Source organism: Monodon monoceros, unplaced genomic scaffold, assembly GCF_005190385.1.
Source record: "Monodon monoceros isolate NGI ecotype Baffin Bay Population unplaced genomic scaffold, NGI_Narwhal_1 Super_Scaffold_4, whole genome shotgun sequence".
NCBI lineage: Eukaryota > Metazoa > Chordata > Mammalia > Artiodactyla > Monodontidae > Monodon > Monodon monoceros.
In genome coordinates this window covers 58,026,923-58,048,059 of record NW_021703781.1, presented here as the reverse complement: position 1 = coordinate 58,048,059, position 21,137 = coordinate 58,026,923, and the positions used below count along the sequence as shown (strand labels likewise).

The following is a 21,137-nucleotide window of genomic DNA, read 5'->3' as shown; positions in this document are numbered from 1 at the left end:
CCAAAGCTTTTGCCCCCTTTGCTATCACCACACAATAGTTCCAAGTCAAATACAGAAAATGAGTAAGATGTGAGGGATTCACCACCCATCGAAGATGACAAATATAACCAACTACACTACGGTGTGGAAATGCTCTCTACTGTGTGAAGAAGGACATGGGAGAACAGGAAAGAGTTCATATTTCTTCCTGGGGTTTAGAGGGAAAAATCAGGTTTTCGCAGTTGACAGTTATTTCTAAAATGGAGAGGTATGTGCTGGGGAGAGAGCAGTCAATGGTCAGGCTTGTGTGAACAAAGGCATGTAAACTATAAAGTACCTGGTGTGTTGACCAGACAGCAGAGCATCCAATGTGGCTGAGTTAGAGTATTAGGTAGGAAATAGCAGGAGGTAAGGCTGGTAAAACAGCTGAGCCAACCTGAGAAGGGCCCTGTATGCCATGTACTGTGGACAGTATGCAATGGGGAGCCACAAAGTTAATCATATTAAAGGAAAGAAGAATAAGTCTTCAAGAGCTTCCAAGCCCATACAGGAAGGACAGGTGGTATCACAACCAGGTCAACACAAGAAGGAAAAATGCAGGAAGAATTCTGCTTTCACCCATGCCTGAAATCACAAGGGAGATGACAAGACAATATTAAGGCTCCAACTTTTTGGACTTCCCTGGTGGTCCAGTGGCTAAGACTCCACGCTCCCAATGCAAGGGATCTGGGCTCAATCCCTGGTCTAGGAACTAGATCCCACATGCCGCAACTAAGAGTTTGCAAGCTGCAACTAAAGATCTCACATGCCATAACTAAAAGATCCCATGTGCCGCAACTAAGACCTGGCACAGCCAAATAAATAAATATTTTTTTAAAAAAAAGGCTCCAACTTTTCAATGGCCTGCAGGTCAACAAGTGAAAATGAAAAAGTAATAATTTTCTCCTTCAAGAAAGTATTGGGTCCCCCACCTCCACCCACCCAGAAATGTCATTGGGATGATAGAACACCGAATATTTGCCAAGTGAGTGCCTGCGAACCAACCCAACTCTAGTTGCAGCCTGCCTCTAATCCATGAAGACCAAGAGTCATTAATTCCATAGCTCAGACTTATCCAAACAGTACAAGATACTATGCACCTAGCAAAAGACCTGTAATGTCACAAACTAAATGCAGCTAGCTACTATAAAACCCAGAGTTTCCTTTATGACGTTTTGTTTGTTCATTCATGAAATATATTTTGGTCCAGGGATAAGCAAAAGGAAATACTTAGTGAGAAAAGATCTGGTCTAGTATTTACCACTTTGGGGGATTGCCTGTTAGGAAAGAGAGTGAAGAACCAGCCTTTCTACTTCTATAATCATTTAAGGTGACAGCAAAGGCAGCAATAAAATACCCGTTTGGCTCATGCTTTCTTTAATAAAACTTTTATTTTCCCAGATGTGTGACATTCACTTCCCTGTTCCTAAGTGCCAAGAGCTGATCAGAATCCATCAGCAGAGCAAAATGAAATGGCTGTTATATTAAAATGCAATCAATGGTGTGTAGAAGTATCTGTCTGAAATGTAAAACCATTCATGTGTTTGGCATTGCTGGGTGTTTTTTTTCATAATATATCAAAATTCTGAGTGGTCTCCTTATGTCATAAATTTATGGGCTGTAAACAAGATGTGCCATTAGACGTTGGCAGCAAATGTTAACATCAACAAAATACCTTAGGTCTAATGCATTTAGCAGCTGTAAATCTGAGCTGTCTCATCCAGGAAAGATGGTAACAACTACTGTGCACACAAAAGCTCATCAAGTAATGTTCTAGGTGGGACCCAAGGTATGAAGTTGTAATACAATGGCAGGACACACTCTTTAGTCACTGCCTCTACAATTTTACAGTTTTGTGACAGGTGTTTACAGAATATATATCATCCAATCTTGCTGCAGGCATAAGTCATATCTCAAGAATCATACTTGAGGGAGTTTCACCCATTCATACAGGATCCCAACATTCACTGGGTTTCACAGAAACCATCTGTTTATTTCTAGCAGAACAAATAGGACCACCTAAAGTCTTCTGGCCATGAGAATAATTAGGCTTTCTCTCTGTCTCCCCCACTCTCCTCCGACAGTTCCCATCCGTGTCACTCTAGAGAGTCAACTAAGTACAGGGATATGGTGCCCTGAAGCCAGTTGCTAATGTGATGCTGAGCTCTGGACATAGAGAATTTGCTGCTGAATTATTCACCAAGAGTCAAAGTGCTGTCAGATTGATGTGGGATGATTGGGAGGTGACAAACAGAATCGAGAGCTTGTTAGGACTGGAAGGCAGACACTCCACATGAGACGGCCCCTTTAGTGCTGATGAAACAAGATGGGGACACAATGGGCAGATGAACGCAGATGCAGCAACATCTACAAAGATCTACTGACATTCTGTCATAACCATCATGTGCTGACAATGTCTAGAATCCTGAGGAGTCAGGAGAGCCTGGTAGCAACTGAAAAGGAAAAAGAAACATGGAAGAAGCAAGACTTTTCTTTTGAGGGGGATGAATGAGGATGGGGATGACCTATTACAGACGATTGTTTGTCTGTCGAGTTGGAGAAGCAGTAAATTGGGTTGTCCTGTCAAAAGGCATCTCATGGTCTACCAAAGAGGCTAGGGCCTGCCCTTCCGGGAGGGCTTATGTAGCCACATAGCTTTGTAGAACTCATAATAATAAACTACATGTCTCTCATGGAGCAAAGTTACTAGAAAATCTGCCCTCCCCTCCAGGGTTTTGGTTCGCGAACCTCAGATGCATGAAATCCAGAGACCTCTGTAAACATGATTCATCTTTAAGGCCAAAAAAGTCAAGAGGCTAAATGAAACTCAACATTCAAGCTGTCACATTTTTCTAAAGAATGTCAAATGGGCTTAAGGATAGGCCAAAATTATCCAGTCAAAGCACCATTGCAAGTTCCCCTTGGATAACCTCAAATAATAAATCAAGGAGGCAGCCTTTTTCTGTTCCTAATTCTTGCCTTAATGGGAAAACCTGAGGAAAAGGCATCCTAGTTTCACAGCAAGTCCAAAGCAACCATCTTTCTATAATCGATGACCCAAAGCTATCCAGACCTAGGATTCCTCATTTAGAGCAGACTCTCTAGAGCAGAAGCCCTTTAATCATCTCTCTTATTCACAAGCTGCCAACTCTGCTGGCCCAGGACCAAAAAACAGGACCCTATTATCCTTTATTTTATTATGATGCTTCTTTGGAGCTATGTGTGTAGATGTCTAATGATGGAGGGTGTAACTGAAACCAATATTAACCAAAGTCAAACTAAGGAATCAGGAGTAATTGCTTTTTTGCATAGGACATTACTTATTCTAAAGCAGGATTTTGTCTACCTTGGACCCCATTATGCAGCAATAGTTAATCTTTTGAGAAGAGCATTACTTGGGAAAGTAAGAGATGAGGATCAATGTCATCCCCTGAAACGAAGAGATGATGTACCAAGTCAAGTTACACTGAAGCCTTGCTAACGTGGGTCCATGAGGCCTGTGGGTGAAGCAACGTTTACAATAAGATTCTTCTGATTCAGCCCATAATAAATAAACCCCATCCCACTATAGACTCCAGGGTGGTACAGAAACATACTACCTTCTATAAAGCTGTTTTCAAACAAGGAAAATAAGGACAAAGACACAGGATATTTTCAAATTTTAGAAAATATATTTATGTTTCTTTATATGTAAATAAACTTTAGTACAGAATTTTCTGTTTTTTTCTGTCATGAACTAGAGTGGGGAGATGACAGTTTTAGGTAAATAAATCAATTAACATATCTCTATTGTAAGGCGCTTTTGTTACATTTTAATCTTTCTCAGACCTCATGTATCTTAATTTAACGTAGTGGTTCTGTTTCCATGAAGACCTATCATTAAGTTGACAAAACCTATTATTAAACTGAGAGTGCACAGGTCAATCTATGGCATCATGGAGTCAAGGAAATTTGGCATTAAACCTGTCCAACACGAGATACACATTTTCAAGATAGGAACTCTCTCTGAAGTTAATTATATGCAGAAACTGAGGTAACCAGTCTCATTGTTTGTAGAAAGTTCCTGCAAGTGGCTCATAAACATATGCAAAAAATAAAAGTGGCATCATTCTCTTAGAAGTTCCTTTTTTAATTCTTCTGTCAAATGGATTAGAAGGGAAATCTACTGGATTGGATAGGAAAAGGAAAATACATTAGGTTTCGTGAATGTGTACAGTAAAACATTTAGTTCAAGGATTTGATATGGTATAATTATTTGGCATGTATTTTGGGGAAGAGTCTTTATATTATATTAGTAGACATAGAATGTTCTAAATTAGTAGATTTAAAAGTATATATCTTAGTAATACGTGTGAAGACAAAGGTGATTCCCTAGAGGAGTGGCTGCAAAGTTCTTAGATTCACAGAAGTAAGGTGAACAATGAACCTAGTTGGGGGCAAATCAAGTGAGGACAAAGCTTGACACCTGGTAGTTAATGACGCTGAGGGCAGCAAAGGCACATGCACATGAAGTAAACAAGGATTAGGACAGAGGGACAAAGGGTCCTGCCAGCATTGCCTTATAGAAGCCCCAGGGAGGAGTTTGGGAGGGTTGAGTACAGGCAAAGTGCTGGACTTGGGCTGTAAATGCAAAGAGATTGTGGTCAGCCTGAAAGTTCCAGGACTTCCTGGGACCTGCTAAGTTCTCTTGCACTGATGCCATGATAGCCATCACAGGTAAACTAGGTGCTCTGCATCTCCACCGGTCCCTCCCCATTCTACCTGAGAGCACTCCTCTAGGGAAGACTGACCTGGAGGTGGTGGAGGTCATCCTCCAGGTGCTTTGGTTGTTTTTCCTGCCCCCTTACTCCCCTCCATGAGCATGGAGCCTGGCCCCAATAGGTCTAATAGATTGACTATTGGTTCATTGCTTTTATTATAAGGTCTGTACCTTCAACGTTTCCTTCTCCTTTTCTATGTGCTGTTGTTCCAGATGTAGCTTCACAAGTGCTGACTCCTTGGCTGAGATTTCTTCTTTCAATTGATCTACCTGATGAGTCATAATCTTTAATTTTCTATTCATTTCCGTTATTTCATCCTAACAGAATAAAAGGAGAAATGTTTGAAAGTGAATTAAATAGACATCACCATGCCTATGGAAGTTCAAAACACATTCAAGAGCTTTTAAGGGAGACTCACTCAAAACAATGGTCTCAACTGGGCTATTCCTTTGTATCTTGTGCCCATCAACCTCAAAGTGCTTTATAGCATTAACTCTCCAAATATTCTCATGAGATAAAGTATACATAATGAATATGTCATACACACACACACACACACACACACACACTTACTTTATTCTTCACTGTACAAGAGAGGAATTGGAATCACAACAAGCATTTTTAACTAAAAGATTACAAAGCAAAGCTCTGCAATTAAATGACAAGTGTATACTGCTCCCCTCTGAGTCATGGTAGCTATTAGCAGTTTTAAAAATTAGAAAGAGGAGAATGGCAATTCTACATAATAATTAAAACCAGCACCATGATCTTCGCATCCAATCAAGTTTCGTTATTTCCATTTCAAACAATCTGACAGTTCTGCATAAACTGATCTTCTCTTTCAGGTGAATTCCACGATATTTCTTTCTGCATCTATTTTAAATCCTGCCATTAGGATAACAGAAACTGCTTTAAACCCAGGATGGGGAAGAATCAAAATGTAAAGACATAAATATATTCTTTACCTGAGCTTCAACCAGATTTTTGCTATACAGATTCCTGTCTGACCGCACAGCTTCATACAGGTTCTGTTGCTGTTTTAATTTAGTCTCTGATTCAGCGATTTTTTTCCTGTAGTCAAAAATCTGCATTTCACGGACTTTTATGCCTTCCATGTTCATGAGGACCTGGAGGAGAAAGAAGTAATAAAGATGGTTGAATAGCCCATCTGTGGTTATCGGTTCAGGACAAACAGAGATTTTTTCATCGAAGGGTAGCTCGTAGAAATGCCAGCAATCAGAAAATGTGACTGTGGCTATAATCACTGCAGTACAACACAGACATTCAGCCCAGCTGATGAGGGGCAAACATATACTTTATCTATGCCGGAGTTCTGCTCAAGCATGAAGGCTTAGCGCAGCTATTCTGTGATCACAAGAGGGAAAAGAAAGTAAAGAAATTCCTTCAATTCTGAAAACCTCTCTTGACCACCCCACCCACCAAAAAAGGAAAGAAAAAAAAAGAAGCACAGGCTTAAACAGATCTTAACACAAAGCACTAGGAAGGATAAGAGATAACTTAGCTGTTTGGCCATACTCATGGCTTTATAAGGTTGACCACGAGAAAGAAAAGTGGCCTTTGAACACTGATAGCGATCATAACACTGTCTTGCCAATGTCAAACTCACTCCATCAGGGAAACCCAAAGGACTTCATAAAAATATGTGTTCTACTGTGCATGAAACACTTCTAGGCACGATGAGATGCAAGAATTACTGCCTCGGGACTTCCCTGGTGGCGCAGTGGTTAAGAATCCGCCTGCCAATGCAGGGGACACGGGTTCAATCCCTGGTCCGGGAAGATCCCACATGCTGCGGAGCAATTAAGCCCGTGCGCCACAACTACTCAGCACGTGTGCCACAACTACTGAAGCCCACGTGCTTAGAGCCTGTGCTCTGCAACAAGAGAAGCCACCGCAATAGGAAGCCCGTGCACCGCAACGAAGAGTAGCCCCTGCCCATTGCAACTAGAGAAAGCCCACGTGCAGCAATGAAGACCCAACACAGCCAAAAATTAAAAAAAAAAAAGAATAACTGCCTCCTTTTTTGCAAGTATGAAGAACTGAGGCCGGAAATTCTACCATGAGCCTATACCTCTCAACAAGCAATCCATACAGTAGAAATAAGGTAATCATGACCCTCAGCTGCAATGGCCACAGAAATTGATTTTCTAAGGACAAGCTTCTTCAAAAATTCCTTAAGAAAAAAAAAATTTAGCAGGAAGACTGATTAAATCAATGGAGCTTATGATCTAACAACAGTTAGAACACACAGGAGAAAATTCTTAAGAATATTTCACTGCATTTCAGTGGAGTTCTCTTAATTAATGATTACAGTTGAAAGAAATAAGCAGAGCAATATGACAGAGAAGGAAAGAAGGGTTTCCTCTAAAGAAGAGGCACTTTACCTAGAACCTAAAGGTCAAAAAGGACTTAGGCCTTTTGCCATGCCGATACTGTGAATCAGGTGCGGACTATCTGTGAGCATCATGTTCCCAAACCACTGCACGAGGGAATTCTTTTACTCCACTTGTGGAGTTAGTATTCCAGAAAATATACTTCAAGAAACCCTCTTCTAATGTTTTCCCATTAGAGTTAATGATGGCTGGTGTTTAATGTATTTTCCTTTATATCGTTAAATAAACACCTTTCAAAGTTTTCTTAGGCTTATATTTAAGGAGGGATGGGATTAAATTTTAGTAAATGTCTTTTTAGCATATATTATTTTGCACTACATTATTGGGTCTACTGATTTAATATACTTAGTAATAAATATTTCCTTTTACAAGTATTTTATTTCTTTATACATAGTCCCATGTGCCACAGTTCTACATAAATGCATAAATGGAAAATATACCTTATTTTCTTTTCCTTATTTACTTGGACCTTCCTTCTCCCTTCAACCCACATCAATCCCTCATTGATACATAAAGTAACCAGGTTAATAATCTACTATGTGTTCTTCCAAATTTTCTTTGAATTCTGCATATTCTATTTAGGTCTACTAATGTCATCATTATAACATCATCATAACAATAGCTAATATTTCTCAGGTACTTTCTATATACCAAGAATTTTACATGTATTAACTCATTTCATCTTCACAAAAATCCTATGAGATGTGCATTATCATCATCCCACTTTCACAAACAAGGAAACTGAACTCAAAAGAAGTAATATAGTTCATAGCTGTTCAACTAGTGAATATACAGATACAGGGATTTGTTTGTTTTCCTTTTGCTTTTTGAGTTTGGTCTTTATTTTTTAGCAAAATGGGATCCTCTTATATACCTTTATGCACCTTGATTTTTATCACTTAATAATACTTCGTGGAAATCAGGTGGATTAGCTCTAATTCATTCTCTTTGAAGGGGACATAATGCACTACAGTGTGGATGAACCATCATATACTCAGCTCCTCCCCTCTGATGGGCATTCACTTGGTTTCCACTTTTTTGCCTCTCTGAGCCATGCTGCAATAAACATTTTATACATGTGTCCCTATGCACTTGTCCTTTTACTTCTATTGAGATGGATTCCCAGGAGTGGAATATCTGGCTCAAAAGACATATATATTTTTAACTTTAATAGATATTGCTAGATTGCTTTCCAAAATGGCTGTAACACTTTACATTTCCATACCGCCAGCAGTAGTTTTCTTAATAGAAAACTATCCTTGCAGTTGCAGGATAAACCCTCTTTGGTCATACTGGATGATTCTTTTAATGTACTGTTGAATTTGGTTTGCTAGAATTTAGGATGCTGCATACCTATTCATAAGTGACCTAAGTCTAAAGCTTTCTTTTTGTTTCTATTTCAATATCAAGATTTCTGCTAGTTTCATAGAGTGAGCAGAGTACCCTTCTGTTCACTCATTCATCCACTCACCTACTTATTCATTCACTCACTGAACATGCATTGAGGACCCATCTATGACAGGCACTGTAAAAGCACTAGTGATGTAAAGAAGAATAAGATGCATTCCCTACCCTCAAGTTCACCTCTAGTGAGTGACTCCACCATAAAATGGATAATCAAGGAATGGATACAACCAATAATCTGAGATACGCATAGGGTGCTATGACAGAATTAAACACTGGGAGGTTAATAGGATGGTCATTCACATCTTATCTAAGAAGTTAATATTTGGTATTTACATAATTTGTGAGAACCACCTCTTCCTTCTTGTTCCTCAATCACCCCAGCCAAGGACTCACCCCAAGCTCTCTCCTCGGCCTGGAGTCTTTGTTCATTATCACAGCAGAAGGCAGGAGTTACGTCAGTATAGTAATGCCAATCAATATTACCCCAAAGAATATACAGTACATTTTTCTAAATTCACACACACACACAAATTTATATAGCCTGAGAATTATCTGATTCTTAAAAGTTTGAAGGAACTCAATTCTAAAATAATTAGGTCCCCAGTGACAGTGCTGGAGCTAATTCTCTCTCAGCCTTTTTGGTGGCTTCCATGGTTATTAATCTTTCTATGGTTTCTACTTCTCCTTGAGTCAAGCCTCAATGTGTGTACATATTTTCAAGAAAATTATCTATTTCAACCAATCTTTTAAATTTATGCAACCACAGTTGTACAAAGTATTTTTATATGATTTTGCTGTTTTATTATTATTAATTGCTATCACTCACTTTGTGTGGAAAGAAAATGGCCCAAGGTAAGAATGTATACAGACTCCGTGATGAATGGCTTGCATCATTGGTTGGGGGGCTGGAACAAAATGAGAAAATCTGAGAAGAGGAGGTCTGGAGAAGAGGCACATGGACAGATCTGAAATGAAAAGAAACCCCACTCCTTCCTCCATCATTTTTTTTGATCTGTACCTTTAGAATCCTTAAAAATGAGTAGCAGGTGGCCTTTTAATGTACTACCACTAGGAACTAAAATGTATAAGTTAAGAACAAATGTGAAACCTAAATAAGGTATCCATTCCTGGATCTGTTACTTGTTTGATTTTTTAAAAGAAAGGGACTATCTCAGCCCAAAATTTAGCCTTTCTATGGACATGACCACCCTTGTTGGGGTCAGTGAAATGAATAGATTGAAAATACTTTGAAGAGCGTCATCAGCATTCAGAATATCAAGCAGCACATCAGAGAAAAGAAAAAAAATTACTTGTTCAATCACTTTGGGAGATATTACAGCAAGAATAATCCTTCGCACAGACAGAATCATGCTCCAGAGAAAGGATGCAGACAAGGACATTTCTTTTTTGGGCAACCAGCTAGCAGGGTCCATCTTTCTGCAAACAACAATGCACAAAATCAAACTTGCTTCCGGATTCTTAAAGCTGGGAGTAATAGGAACCCATCATGATACCAAGAAGATCAAGGGTATTTCATTTAAATGACAATGAAAATTGTAAAAGTATTGAAACAAAGGGAAAAGACAATTCACAAAGCAATTCAGTTCTAAGTGTTGGGGCTCAATTTGTTTTGATGGAAATCATTCAAACCAATGTCACACAGAGGTTCAAATCCTGAAAATTCATAAAATATGTGGAGTGTTAAATAGAGGCAAAACCCTTAATCAGCATAATGTCCCCAGTTTAAAAGGATATATCAGAGAATGTAGAATGCCAGCTATGGGGCTGGAGCTTAATTAATTGATTACACTTTAGATACCTCAAACCAACTCATGAGCTAAATCACAACCAAATATAGAAAGTTTTATTATAGCCAGAGGGTTGGAGATCCTAGCACGTGGAGGCCTGCTTCAGAGTGCACTATCACAGTACAATCTCAGTTTATAACCTACTACCTTTTCTTTTTCTGTTAAGACAAGCTGCCAATAGAAACGAGTGAGATAAAAATCAATAACGCGTGCTGGAAATCTGCAGCCATAGTCAAAACGTCATATGGACTTAGGCAGGATGAGAAAGTGGGCCATTGAATTCGGAATCCTCTAACTTGCATTTGATGAAATATCAGTACAATAAACTCAAATAAGTTTTTCTGACTTGATATCAATGGTTTCAATGCTGACAACGCCTTTACCTCCATAATGAAACTGGAAAACTCACTCTCAAAAAAAAACAAAGAAAAAAAACTATATGCCCAGGCATGTGAAATTTTAAGTCTTCTCTGTTTTTCTTGCTTTCTTATTTTATCCTCTATCTCAAATTTAGAGAGGCATATCTATTTTCCTATCTGCTTTTAGTAACATGTTATGGTACAAAATGAGGGATATAATATCTGCCTCGGAGGGCTATTATGAGGATATAAGCGAGAAAAAATATATTTATGCCATCATAGAAGTACCAGGCATATCATAATTTAATCATTTAATAAATGTTAATAGATTATCATGATAGGTTAACATTATGTGATATTATATAATATTAGCACTTAACAAATCAATTTGATTTTTTCTATGGATCAAATCCTGTTCTCCTGCGGGGAAATAGTGATCCACAGTATACTTCTTTTATTATAACACGAAAAGGTTAAAATTTGTGTATGTCCCCTTGAAGGCTCTCTCCAGGGTTCTACCCTATTAAAGACGCTCTGTATAAAAAACTTCAAATTAATATTGAAGAAACAGAAGTTTCATTTTATGATGAAGTACGTATTCAGTGAACAATATCTCTTTGATCAACTTTTGCTATCCTCACTTACTTCCAAGTCCTTGCAAGCACATTATTATTCATTTCTTGGAAACTCTGTCTAGAAGAGCTTTGCCTGACACTGTTATAGGCAAATAAACAGACAGCTAAGAAACCCGTAGGTAGGGATTCATTGTGAAAAACGCTTTTTGGCATATAAGCTGTCTGTTATATAAGCTGTTATATTTTGGCATATAACCAAAAATAAATTAATAAAAAAAAAAAAAAAACTAAAGACGTCTTTCCTTGGCTTACAGATAATTAAAGCCAAGCGAGAAACAAATGCTGGTCTTTTCCTGTGGTAACCATGTCACAAGTAGTTACATACGGCATCAAGTACCTCCCCCTGCATCGCACGCCTCTGCTTTGAGAACTGACTTGGTGCTGCTGGTGTGTGGGTTCTGCGCAGGCCTCCCTGGTGGCCCGGCCTCCCTTCGTTAGCTCCGGGGCACTGAAACTACGGGAAAACAGGAGCAGGTGGTCCAGAGTGGGCAGTGACCTAGGAGAGGGCTGACAGTTTTTACTTTTAGACAAGTAAGCAATGAAAAAGTGTTCATGACTGTTCCCTTTGCAGAACTCTCCCTTCAGGTTCGAACTTGGAACTTGCTCGCTTTGGTCATGTATTTTATGCCCTTAAAGGGTTTGTACTTCTCTCCATACATATCCAGACGATTCACCCTGAGTCCAGAAATGGCCAGCTGCTGGATCTTAAACTGCAGGTTAATTGTGGGGTTCTCATCGGGTTTGGAAGCTCCAGCCTGGGAGGTGATAGCCAGAAGAAAAAGGAGGGGTCCTAAAATGAGCCAAATGCATAATGTGCAAAATGTTCCCCGGATTTAATAATTAACTGGAAATGATTTTACCTAGAATTTATAAAAGTCTACAAAAGAAGTAAATATGGTGGACCACAACTTCTGATGCCATTCCTGGTGCCTCTCAATTTACCTGAATAATAAAATTTACAGTGCAGCAGAGGAAAACCCATGAAGATAAGACAGGAATAAAGACACAGACCTACTAGAGAATGGACCTGAAGATAGGGGAGGGGGAAGGGTAAGCTGTGACAGAGCGAGAGAGAGGCATGGACATATATACACCACCAAACGTAAGGTAGATAGCTAGTGGGAAGCAGCCGCATAGCACAGGGAGATCAGCTCGGTGCTTTGTGACCACCTAGAGGGGTGGGATAGAGAGGGTGGGAGGCAGACACAAGAGATATGGGAACATATGTATATGTACAACTTATTCACTTTGTTATAAAGCAGAAACTAACACACCGTTGTAAAGCAATTATACTCCAATAAAGATGTAAAAAAAAAAAAAAGCGCTGCAACATTGTAGTAGATTGTTTTACGGTTCCGTGAATATTCGCTCCTAGCACCTCTTGCCCTTGCTGTTGAGGGTGGGCCTGGACATGTAACTTGCCATAGTCAATGGGGTGTCAGAGAACATTTGGCTAGTAGAGAATCGTGAAATGTGCTTGCATGGTTGGGTCTGTCCTTGGCGTTCCTTTCTTTCTCCATGAGAATACCATGTATTCTGGAGGATGAGAAACATGTAGAGCAAATCTGGACCCAACCCACAGCCCAGGCCAAGCCCAGGCAAGCTCAGCCTACAACAGCTGACGCTAGTCAACTGCAGGTGTGTAAGCGAGGAATAAGTGCTTGTTTTTGCATGCCAGTGAGATTTGGTGTTTATTTATTATGCAACAATATTGTGGCACATGTTGACTGAGACAAACACATAAAGAAAGGGTTTGGGATTCTGAGCCATCCAATTCTGGCACAAAAACAGGATCTTCTTTCTCATTTGCAAATGCCAAGTTAAATTAATAAAATGTAATGTAGGGCTTTCAGCATCTTAGATGTCACTTTTTTTTCTCTAAATGAAAAGAGCTAGAAAGCGAATGTTGACACTGTTTTTGCAGCCCAGAAGGAAGAGGACATCAGGCCAGAAGTCACTCACAGCTAAAATTGCCAAAGATAATTTAGATAGCATTGTCCATTATGGCAACCTATTTCAAATGAATTTAAAGGAAGGCAGACCCATAGTGATAAATAGATTACTGAAGAAGAATTTAATATAGATACCTAAAGTTAAATCTTTGACTAGTTGATTCAGATGTCTAATTATGCTTTCCATACACTCTTTCAAAATATATTTGAGTACCTATTTAGTGAATAAGTAACACGAAGAGCTCAAAATTGAAGGAGACTTGCCCTTAAGGAAACTTGTAAGTAGCATGAGGCAGACACAGAAATGCAAAGACGGTAATAACATCAGATTTCTTCAACTGCCAGAGAGGGGAACCAAGTACAGATGGGTTAGAAAACATTTTTAATAAAGCTCCTTGGGAAACGTAGGATTTTATTGGTCCCTGACTGAAAGGCAAAGTTTTTTTTAATATTTTTTCTTTCTTTTGGTCAAGATACTAAAGTAATACATATTCACTTCAGAAAATTGGAAAAATACAAAAAGCACAAAAGAGGGAAATTAAAACAATCTGTATCCCTACCACTCAGCGATAAGTAGTATTCACATGGTGGTGTGTTACCTTCCACTCTTTTTCCTTTTTTAAAAAAAAAGGCAAGTAAGCTTCTGCTTTTTCTTCTTGCCTAATTCTCAGAGAGTACTTTTCTGCATCACTGTGTGTGAAACAATACACACACAACTTTCTCCCAGAGCAAGTCTCTGTAAGATTCTCCTGTCACTGATTTTGCCTGACACATGCTCAATCCGCATGTACAGTTCTTTCTTCATTTCCAGAAAATATGTTCCGTTACATCTTTGACTTGGGGCTCAGTTCCTCCATCAGAGACCAACTATCTGTAGATTGGTTTATATTCCCTGTCCTTCTTATCTCTTATCTTCTCTTCAATCATTTTTATCTTTTCCTTCCACCTGCATTCTAGGAGAACTACTCAAGTTTGCACTCCACTATTTTCCACATCAATTCTGTTCTTTACTAACTTCAATGTGGATTTTAAATCTGCTATTGCTTGCTTTTGTTTGGTTTGGGGTTTGTGTGTATTTTAGTCTCTTTACAACTGTTCCTTATTTTATCCATCACTTCCTTTCTGTTTCATCTCTGCTTTATCATAGAGGTAATGTCATCTTGGACTTATAACCCAGATGATAGTCCTCTGTCCTGTCAGGGTCACTGTGTTCTTAACCACAACAGAACATCTAGAATCTTCATTCTGTGTGCTAGGAAGACCAACATCCCACCTAGTATCTCCAAAAATTCTTAGAGGAATTATATTTCTCCTATTCACTGTGGCTTTGATTTCCTGTTTCCATACAATTCCGGATTCTCAATTGGCACTTTTCTCTGGCACATACTGTCCCTTTTCTGAGATTTGTTACCTCACATCCCTCACCACCCCATCCCTGACCCCACAAAGCACAATCCAGCCACTGGGTTGATGCAGCAGACTGTCACCAAAGGTTTCAGGTACAGAGCACAGTAAAGAACTTAAAACCAACCTTCGGACATCCCATTCTTAGCAATTCCTTGGTCATTCCTGCTCTGAGAACTGGTCATCTCTTCCAGAAGAGCCCAGCCTACTGCCTCGCTGTTGGTGTTGTCTGATCTTCTCTCTCATCCTCTCCTATCTCCCCCCATTTCCTGCTCACCACCACCCCTCCCCTTCTCAATTGCAAGCAAATTCAAGGGACTGTGAGCTGAGGTCCAGGTAGATTTTCCTCAATTCACCTCTATTGGCTTTAAAGTTCTCATCCAGTCTCTTTCTTCTATTTTAGCATCAGGCTTTATTTTGGCCTTAGTGTTTGAGACTGTTAAGACTTTTCATCTATGTCTGTACCTTATTGACATTTAACAAGAAGTTGAAAATAGTTACATTCAAATGCCACTTTGAACAAAAATTCTGGGCTGTTCATCAACAAATTTATTTATTTATTTATTTACTTGCTTATTTATGAGATGTTTCATAGCATTTACTATCTGCCAGAGATCATTCTAAATGCTTTATAGATATTACCTCATTTAATCCTCACCACCACCCCATCTGCACACAGATGAAAGTTAGGTCAAACCATATTAATAACTTTGCATTTTGTTTTTATCAGATTCATACTGTGACCATGTTCCCCATTTAAAAAATATTTTTCAAAAACATGATTTTAATGGTACATAGCAAATTTGCACAATTTATTTTGAAGAATATTCTTTTATAAAAATCTTTGCATTATTGTTTTTTCATATATTCAGTTTTTACAAAAGAAATTGCTGGGTCAAAAGGATAAACTTGGAACAACTCACTTTAGAAGTAGATCAAAATATCAGTTTCATGACATCTTCCCCACCCCTGGTATTATTCCTCAACTCCCTATAAACAGAATGCACGAAAGGGAACTTTCTGTTTCTGGGAATGAGGTGTGTGTGTGTGTGTGTGTGTGTGTGTGTGTGTGTGTGCGCGTGTGTGTGTGTGTGACAGTAAAGAAAGAAAGAAATATGGGAAGGTGTTAAAAAGACATATATGTTTCTAATAAGAAGTCCAGAGGTGACACAAGTTGCTGTAGCAACTGATATATGCTGTCAGGGGTTAAGTAAGAGAGAAAAATTATAGTCGATAAAGAACATTTTAAGAACTCGTGCTTAAATTGTTTAGGTAAGACATTATGTAACCTTGTGCAGTTAAGCATCAGAAACTGTGAAAAACTGTTACCAGCAAAACTTGGTACCAGTATCTCTCCTTTACAATGAAACAGAGAGAAATATACAATCCTATGTTAAAATCAGTGGCAGTATTCTTTTTATCACTCATCATCTATCTATTTGTTCAACAAACACTTTTTCAGCACCTACTATTTACCAGCATGCTGAAAATGAAAAAAAGAACGAGATAAAGTCCTTGCTCCCAAGAACTCACTATAAAGTAGGGAAGACAAAGGTACAAATAATTACACTAGAAGATGATAAGTGCCATTCCAGAGACATCAACAAACCAATAAAGTAGGAAGTGACTAGTTCTGCCTAGGGAGTCAAAACAGGCTTGACCCCAGAAATGAGCATGTGAGCTGGGTATTGAATAAGAATTTTCTATGCAAAGAAGGGAAGAAAGGCCTTTCCAGGGAGAACGAAGAGCTTAGACTCTGTTACATAAGTCAGAATATACCAATGGCTGTGTCTTGCATGGGTTACAGGTATGTACCAAAATACAGGTATGTACCACCCACAGGATGGCCAGGTGGGACCTGGGCAGCTAGCATCCCTGGGTTAGTCCCCTCCAGCCCTGCACATTCTCATCTCTCTCATTCCCATATACTGTAGATATAGAATTTTCTATGATACTGTGATGCAAAGAATGTTAGGAAGCACTGCCCCAGGTTGATGAGAGATGACAGAGGTTTGTAAGGCTGGGAGTAATAATAAGATCAGGTTGGAATTTTTAACAACTTGATGGCAGACAGGAGTGGAGAAAAACTGACTCTTGGGAAGGAGAAGTAGGAGGCTGCAACAGATTATATGTTCAGATATACTGGCTGTCTCACCAGGTAGGGCCCCTCCCTTAGTAGGATCACACTCCTGCTTGGGGATACCAGGCTTAATCATGTAACTTGCTTTGATCAATGAAATATGAGTGGACAGACCCTGTACCCTTCCCTTGCCAGCAGAAGTTCTGAGAGCATATCAAAGGTCCACTATTACACTGTTTTCCCTCTGTAAGAGGCCAGCACATCCCAACAGAGTCAGTCTGAAATAAACAGGACATGAAGCAGGCCTACAGCTGACTCTCAAAGACCAATAATGTGAGTAAAACATAGATCCCTGTTGCTATAAACTACTGAGACTTGAGGATTATTTGTTACAACTTAATCTGACTGATACAGAGGCTAACAAGGTCAGCCAAGATAGAGAATATGAGTGCCTGAACTGACAGCTAGTCCTCTCAGAGTCAGTAAATCAATCAGTGGAGGTTCTTAAATGATAAAGTCGCAAGAGAAATATGCTGTTTTACAATGGCTCCCAATCAGGGGTACGAGGATCCCTGGGGGTCTTTTACAAGGAAGATATGTCCTGCCAGGGCTGGACTGACCATATGCATTTGTGCTCCTCCAAGCTTACACTCTGCAAATATCTGCTCAGCATCTATTTACTCTAAATGGGAAGTAGCTGATTTCCTAGCAGAGCTTATTTCCCACTATCTTAAATCTGCATGTGAACCACAAGCTGAAATCTGAATAATTCATCTTTGCAACAGTGTGTGGCAATCAGAAACGTGACAATCAGAAAGAATGTGCCGGTGCTCGACCCACACCATGGAGGAGTGGCTTACCTTTTGGGTAAGGTCACTGGCTTCATTGATGTACCGATCTCGCTCCTTTTCCAGTTGAAAGATAATCTTTCTCTGCTTCTGAGCCTCTTCTTTATAGTTCTGGATTTCTTCCTCCAGGTTTCTCTTGGCTTGTTCATGGAGCTTTACCAGGTCTATCTGTTTCTGGGTTGCACTGACCGCCTTAAGCATATTCTAAAAATAAGGACAACACACCAGCCCCATTACTCAAAATGTTGGGAGATTTTTGGTTAAATGTACTCCCTGTCTTAATCCTAAAATAATTAGATGCATTGTTTGGGAGATGAATAAAATAATCATATTTTTTACAGCTTATTTAGAGCACAGAGCACTATAGACATACATATAAATGCACTAAGAGACAACATCCCCAGGAAGTGGGCACTATATCGCTCCCACATTAGGGGTAGGAAACTGAGAATGAGAAGTTAAGCTACTTGCCTACAAGTTCATACAACAGTGGAGTTAGGATTTGAATCCAGAGCTAGCTGACCCCAAAGCCAACCTCTGTCCCAGCTCTTGCCTTTTTCTTGTGAAGTTAGAACAGCTGAATCTAATCATGTAACACAGGCTTTGACTACAAAATAAAATAAAACCAACTTATTAAAAATACAGATACCCAGAATTAACATACACTCCAACAATATCACTCAGAAGAATAGAAAACAGGTGTTCAAACAAAAACTTGTACGTGAATGTTCATAGTATCACTATTCACAAAAGCCAAAAAGGGAAAATAACCCAAATGTCCATCAACTGATGACTAAATAAACAACATGTGCTATATCCACACAATGGAATGTTATTCAACCATAAAAAGGAATGAAGGGCTTCCCTGGTGGCCTAGTGGTTAAGAATCCGCCTGCCAATGCAGGGGACACGGGTTCGAGCCCTGGTCCCGGAAGATCCCACATGCCGCGGAGGAACTAAGCCCGTGAGCCACAACTACTGAATCCCGCGTGCTACGACTACTGAAGCCCGCGCGCCTAGAGCCCATGCTCTGCAACAAGAGAAGCCACCACGATGAGAAGCCCGTGCACCGCAACGAAGAGTAGCCCCTGCTCGCTGCAACTAGAGAAAGCCTGTGCACAGCAAGAAAGACCCAATGCAGCCAAAAATAAATAAATAAAAATTAAAAAAAAAAAGGAATGAAGTACACGATACAACATGGTTTTAGCTTGAAGACATTATTCTGAGTGAAAGATGCCAGACATAAAAAGTCATATATTGTATGATTCCAGTTATATAAATATGCAGAATGGTCAAATCCACAGAAACAGAAACCAGATTCATAATTTCCAAGGGTGGGAGGAGGGGAAAGTGGGGAGTGACCACCTCGCAGGTACTCACAGGTACAGGGTTTCCTTTTGGCGTGATGGAAATGTTGTGGAACTAGACTCATGATGTTTGCACAACATTGTGAATGTACTAAATGCCACTAATGGCAAATTTTGTTTTGTATGTATTTTACAACAGTAAAAAAGAATTAACCCGTTTTTTTAAAAAACACAGATGTCCCAACTCCAGAGACTCTGATTCAGTGGAGCTGTTATGCACCTAAATTTTTTTAAAAAGCTGCCCTGGTGGTTTCTGATGCTATAATGGAAATGCCTCGGGTTGGCTGCCCAAGGAGCCAGGTTGTTCCTCTGGAACACAGCGTTAATAGAGTGCAACTCTGGCAGCCATGCTCATGATGGAGCAGAGCTTGTCTGCTTCTCTAGCCACAGCTGAATGGACCCAGTGACTTTTGAAATAGGGCCTCCAGATTTTTGTAACTCAGTAGAAGATGTAAACTTGGGAGCTGCTGGTGATAGCTTTTTTCTGCCATATGGACAGGGAAACAGAGAGAGACGATCTTCACTAAAAGACAGAAATGAAGCAAAAACTCAGCTGGAAGTCTAGTGGTGGAGGTAGAGAGCTTTCTGTGCATCCCAAGAGTGTTAGGCCAGGTTCCTATCTGTTCCTGAGGCCCAGCTGTATCCTTGGGTTCCATGAGGTGCCTCATAATTCCTTCACAAATCTCTAACCAATACAGACCTTCAGCCAGGTCTGAAAACCACTGGCATAAACAGGTTAAAAAAAAATGAACGTTAAACCTTGGTCGGACGACAATGTAGAAAATGGAAAAGGTCAACTTTACTTTCAAGTATTGAATTAAACATTTGCTCTATGAAAGATAAAGCCACTTCAACATGACACTGAAAGAACCAAATATATTAACATTGCCGCCTGTCAAAACTATGTCACTCACTCACTCAATGGTGGCATTTCAAGTCAGTGGGGAAAGAATGTATTATCAGTAAAGGTTGACTGCATACCTGCAGAGGGGCAGGTGCTGTGCCAGGCATTAAGGATGCAACGGCCCGGGAAAAAAAAAAGTTAAAAAAGTACCCTGCCCTAAAGAAGGAGTTGACGTAGTCAGATCAAACAAAATAAGTATAAAATTAATGTGTTAGGTGTCCTATTGTGGCAGAAAACCTATAGGTTGTTTATCAGAATATATAAAATATAAATGGATTAAATATTGTATGTGTTACAAATAAATTTAAAAATCTAAATCCAACATTATTTACATATATAAATTTATAGAATAAAGAAACAGTTACTAGGATTATGCAAAAAAAATTGATGACTTTCTTAAGCAGTGCTCAGCATGTAAAGATATCTAATCTTATACTATTTCCTGAGATTCCCTAAATAGTCTACTTTAAGCTAGAGGGTAATCTATTCAATACTTTGTTAACATTTATTCAATTCTGGGAAACTTAAAGAAGTAATAAAAATTCGGAATGAACAAATATAGGCTGTATCTATTTTGATGAGATGAAGCTATCTTGGCCAAAAGCCATCAGGCTGTCTACTCCGGAAGCAGCCTGCCCACTCTACACCTGGCCCATCACTTTTTCCTCCCTGGAGGAAATCCTTGAGCAGGAATGTTTACCCTAAATCCTTGAAAGTAGTTAATCTCCTAAGAGTGACTGTCAATCAAAGGAATCCTCTGGAAGGGGCAAGGAGGGGAAAGGGGTAGTGGTCTGCCTTGAATGGAGGATTTCCAGGCCTCAAGCTCCCCCAACCCCTCCCTCAGCTTTGGACCATATTGAGCTCAAAGACTAGGAAAAATAAGGGCCAAAGACAGAAATGAAAACCTACAACACTCCTGAAAAGATGGTGGAAAGGTTAGAGACTCTTTATATGGCCAACCAGCCATCCTTCAAACACCTAGAAGTTAAATTTTATTAGCACTCACTTGTATTTTCTGGATTAGCACAAGTTGCAGATTATAGATATTAAAATCAGAAATTCTGGACTTCCCTGGTGACGCAGTGGTTAAGAATCCGCCTGCCAATGCAGGGGACACGAGTTTGAGCCCTGGTCCAGGAAAATCCCACATGCTGTGGAGCAACTAAGCCCGTGCGCCACAA

General features: G+C 39.5%; 1 protein-coding gene across 1 annotated transcript in view; it reads right to left on the bottom strand.

Moving 5' to 3' along the window:
- Positions 1 to 21,137, bottom strand: part of CFAP58 (cilia and flagella associated protein 58) — a 105,867-nt gene that overhangs the window by 69,716 nt on the left and 15,014 nt on the right. The window contains exons 9-11 of the mRNA XM_029244820.1: positions 17,698 to 17,889; positions 5,744 to 5,905; positions 4,949 to 5,095 (exon numbers count right to left, since the gene is read on the bottom strand). Coding sequence (XP_029100653.1) covers positions 4,949 to 5,095; positions 5,744 to 5,905; positions 17,698 to 17,889 — 501 coding nt within the window. The remainder of the gene's footprint in view (positions 1 to 4,948; positions 5,096 to 5,743; positions 5,906 to 17,697; positions 17,890 to 21,137) is intronic.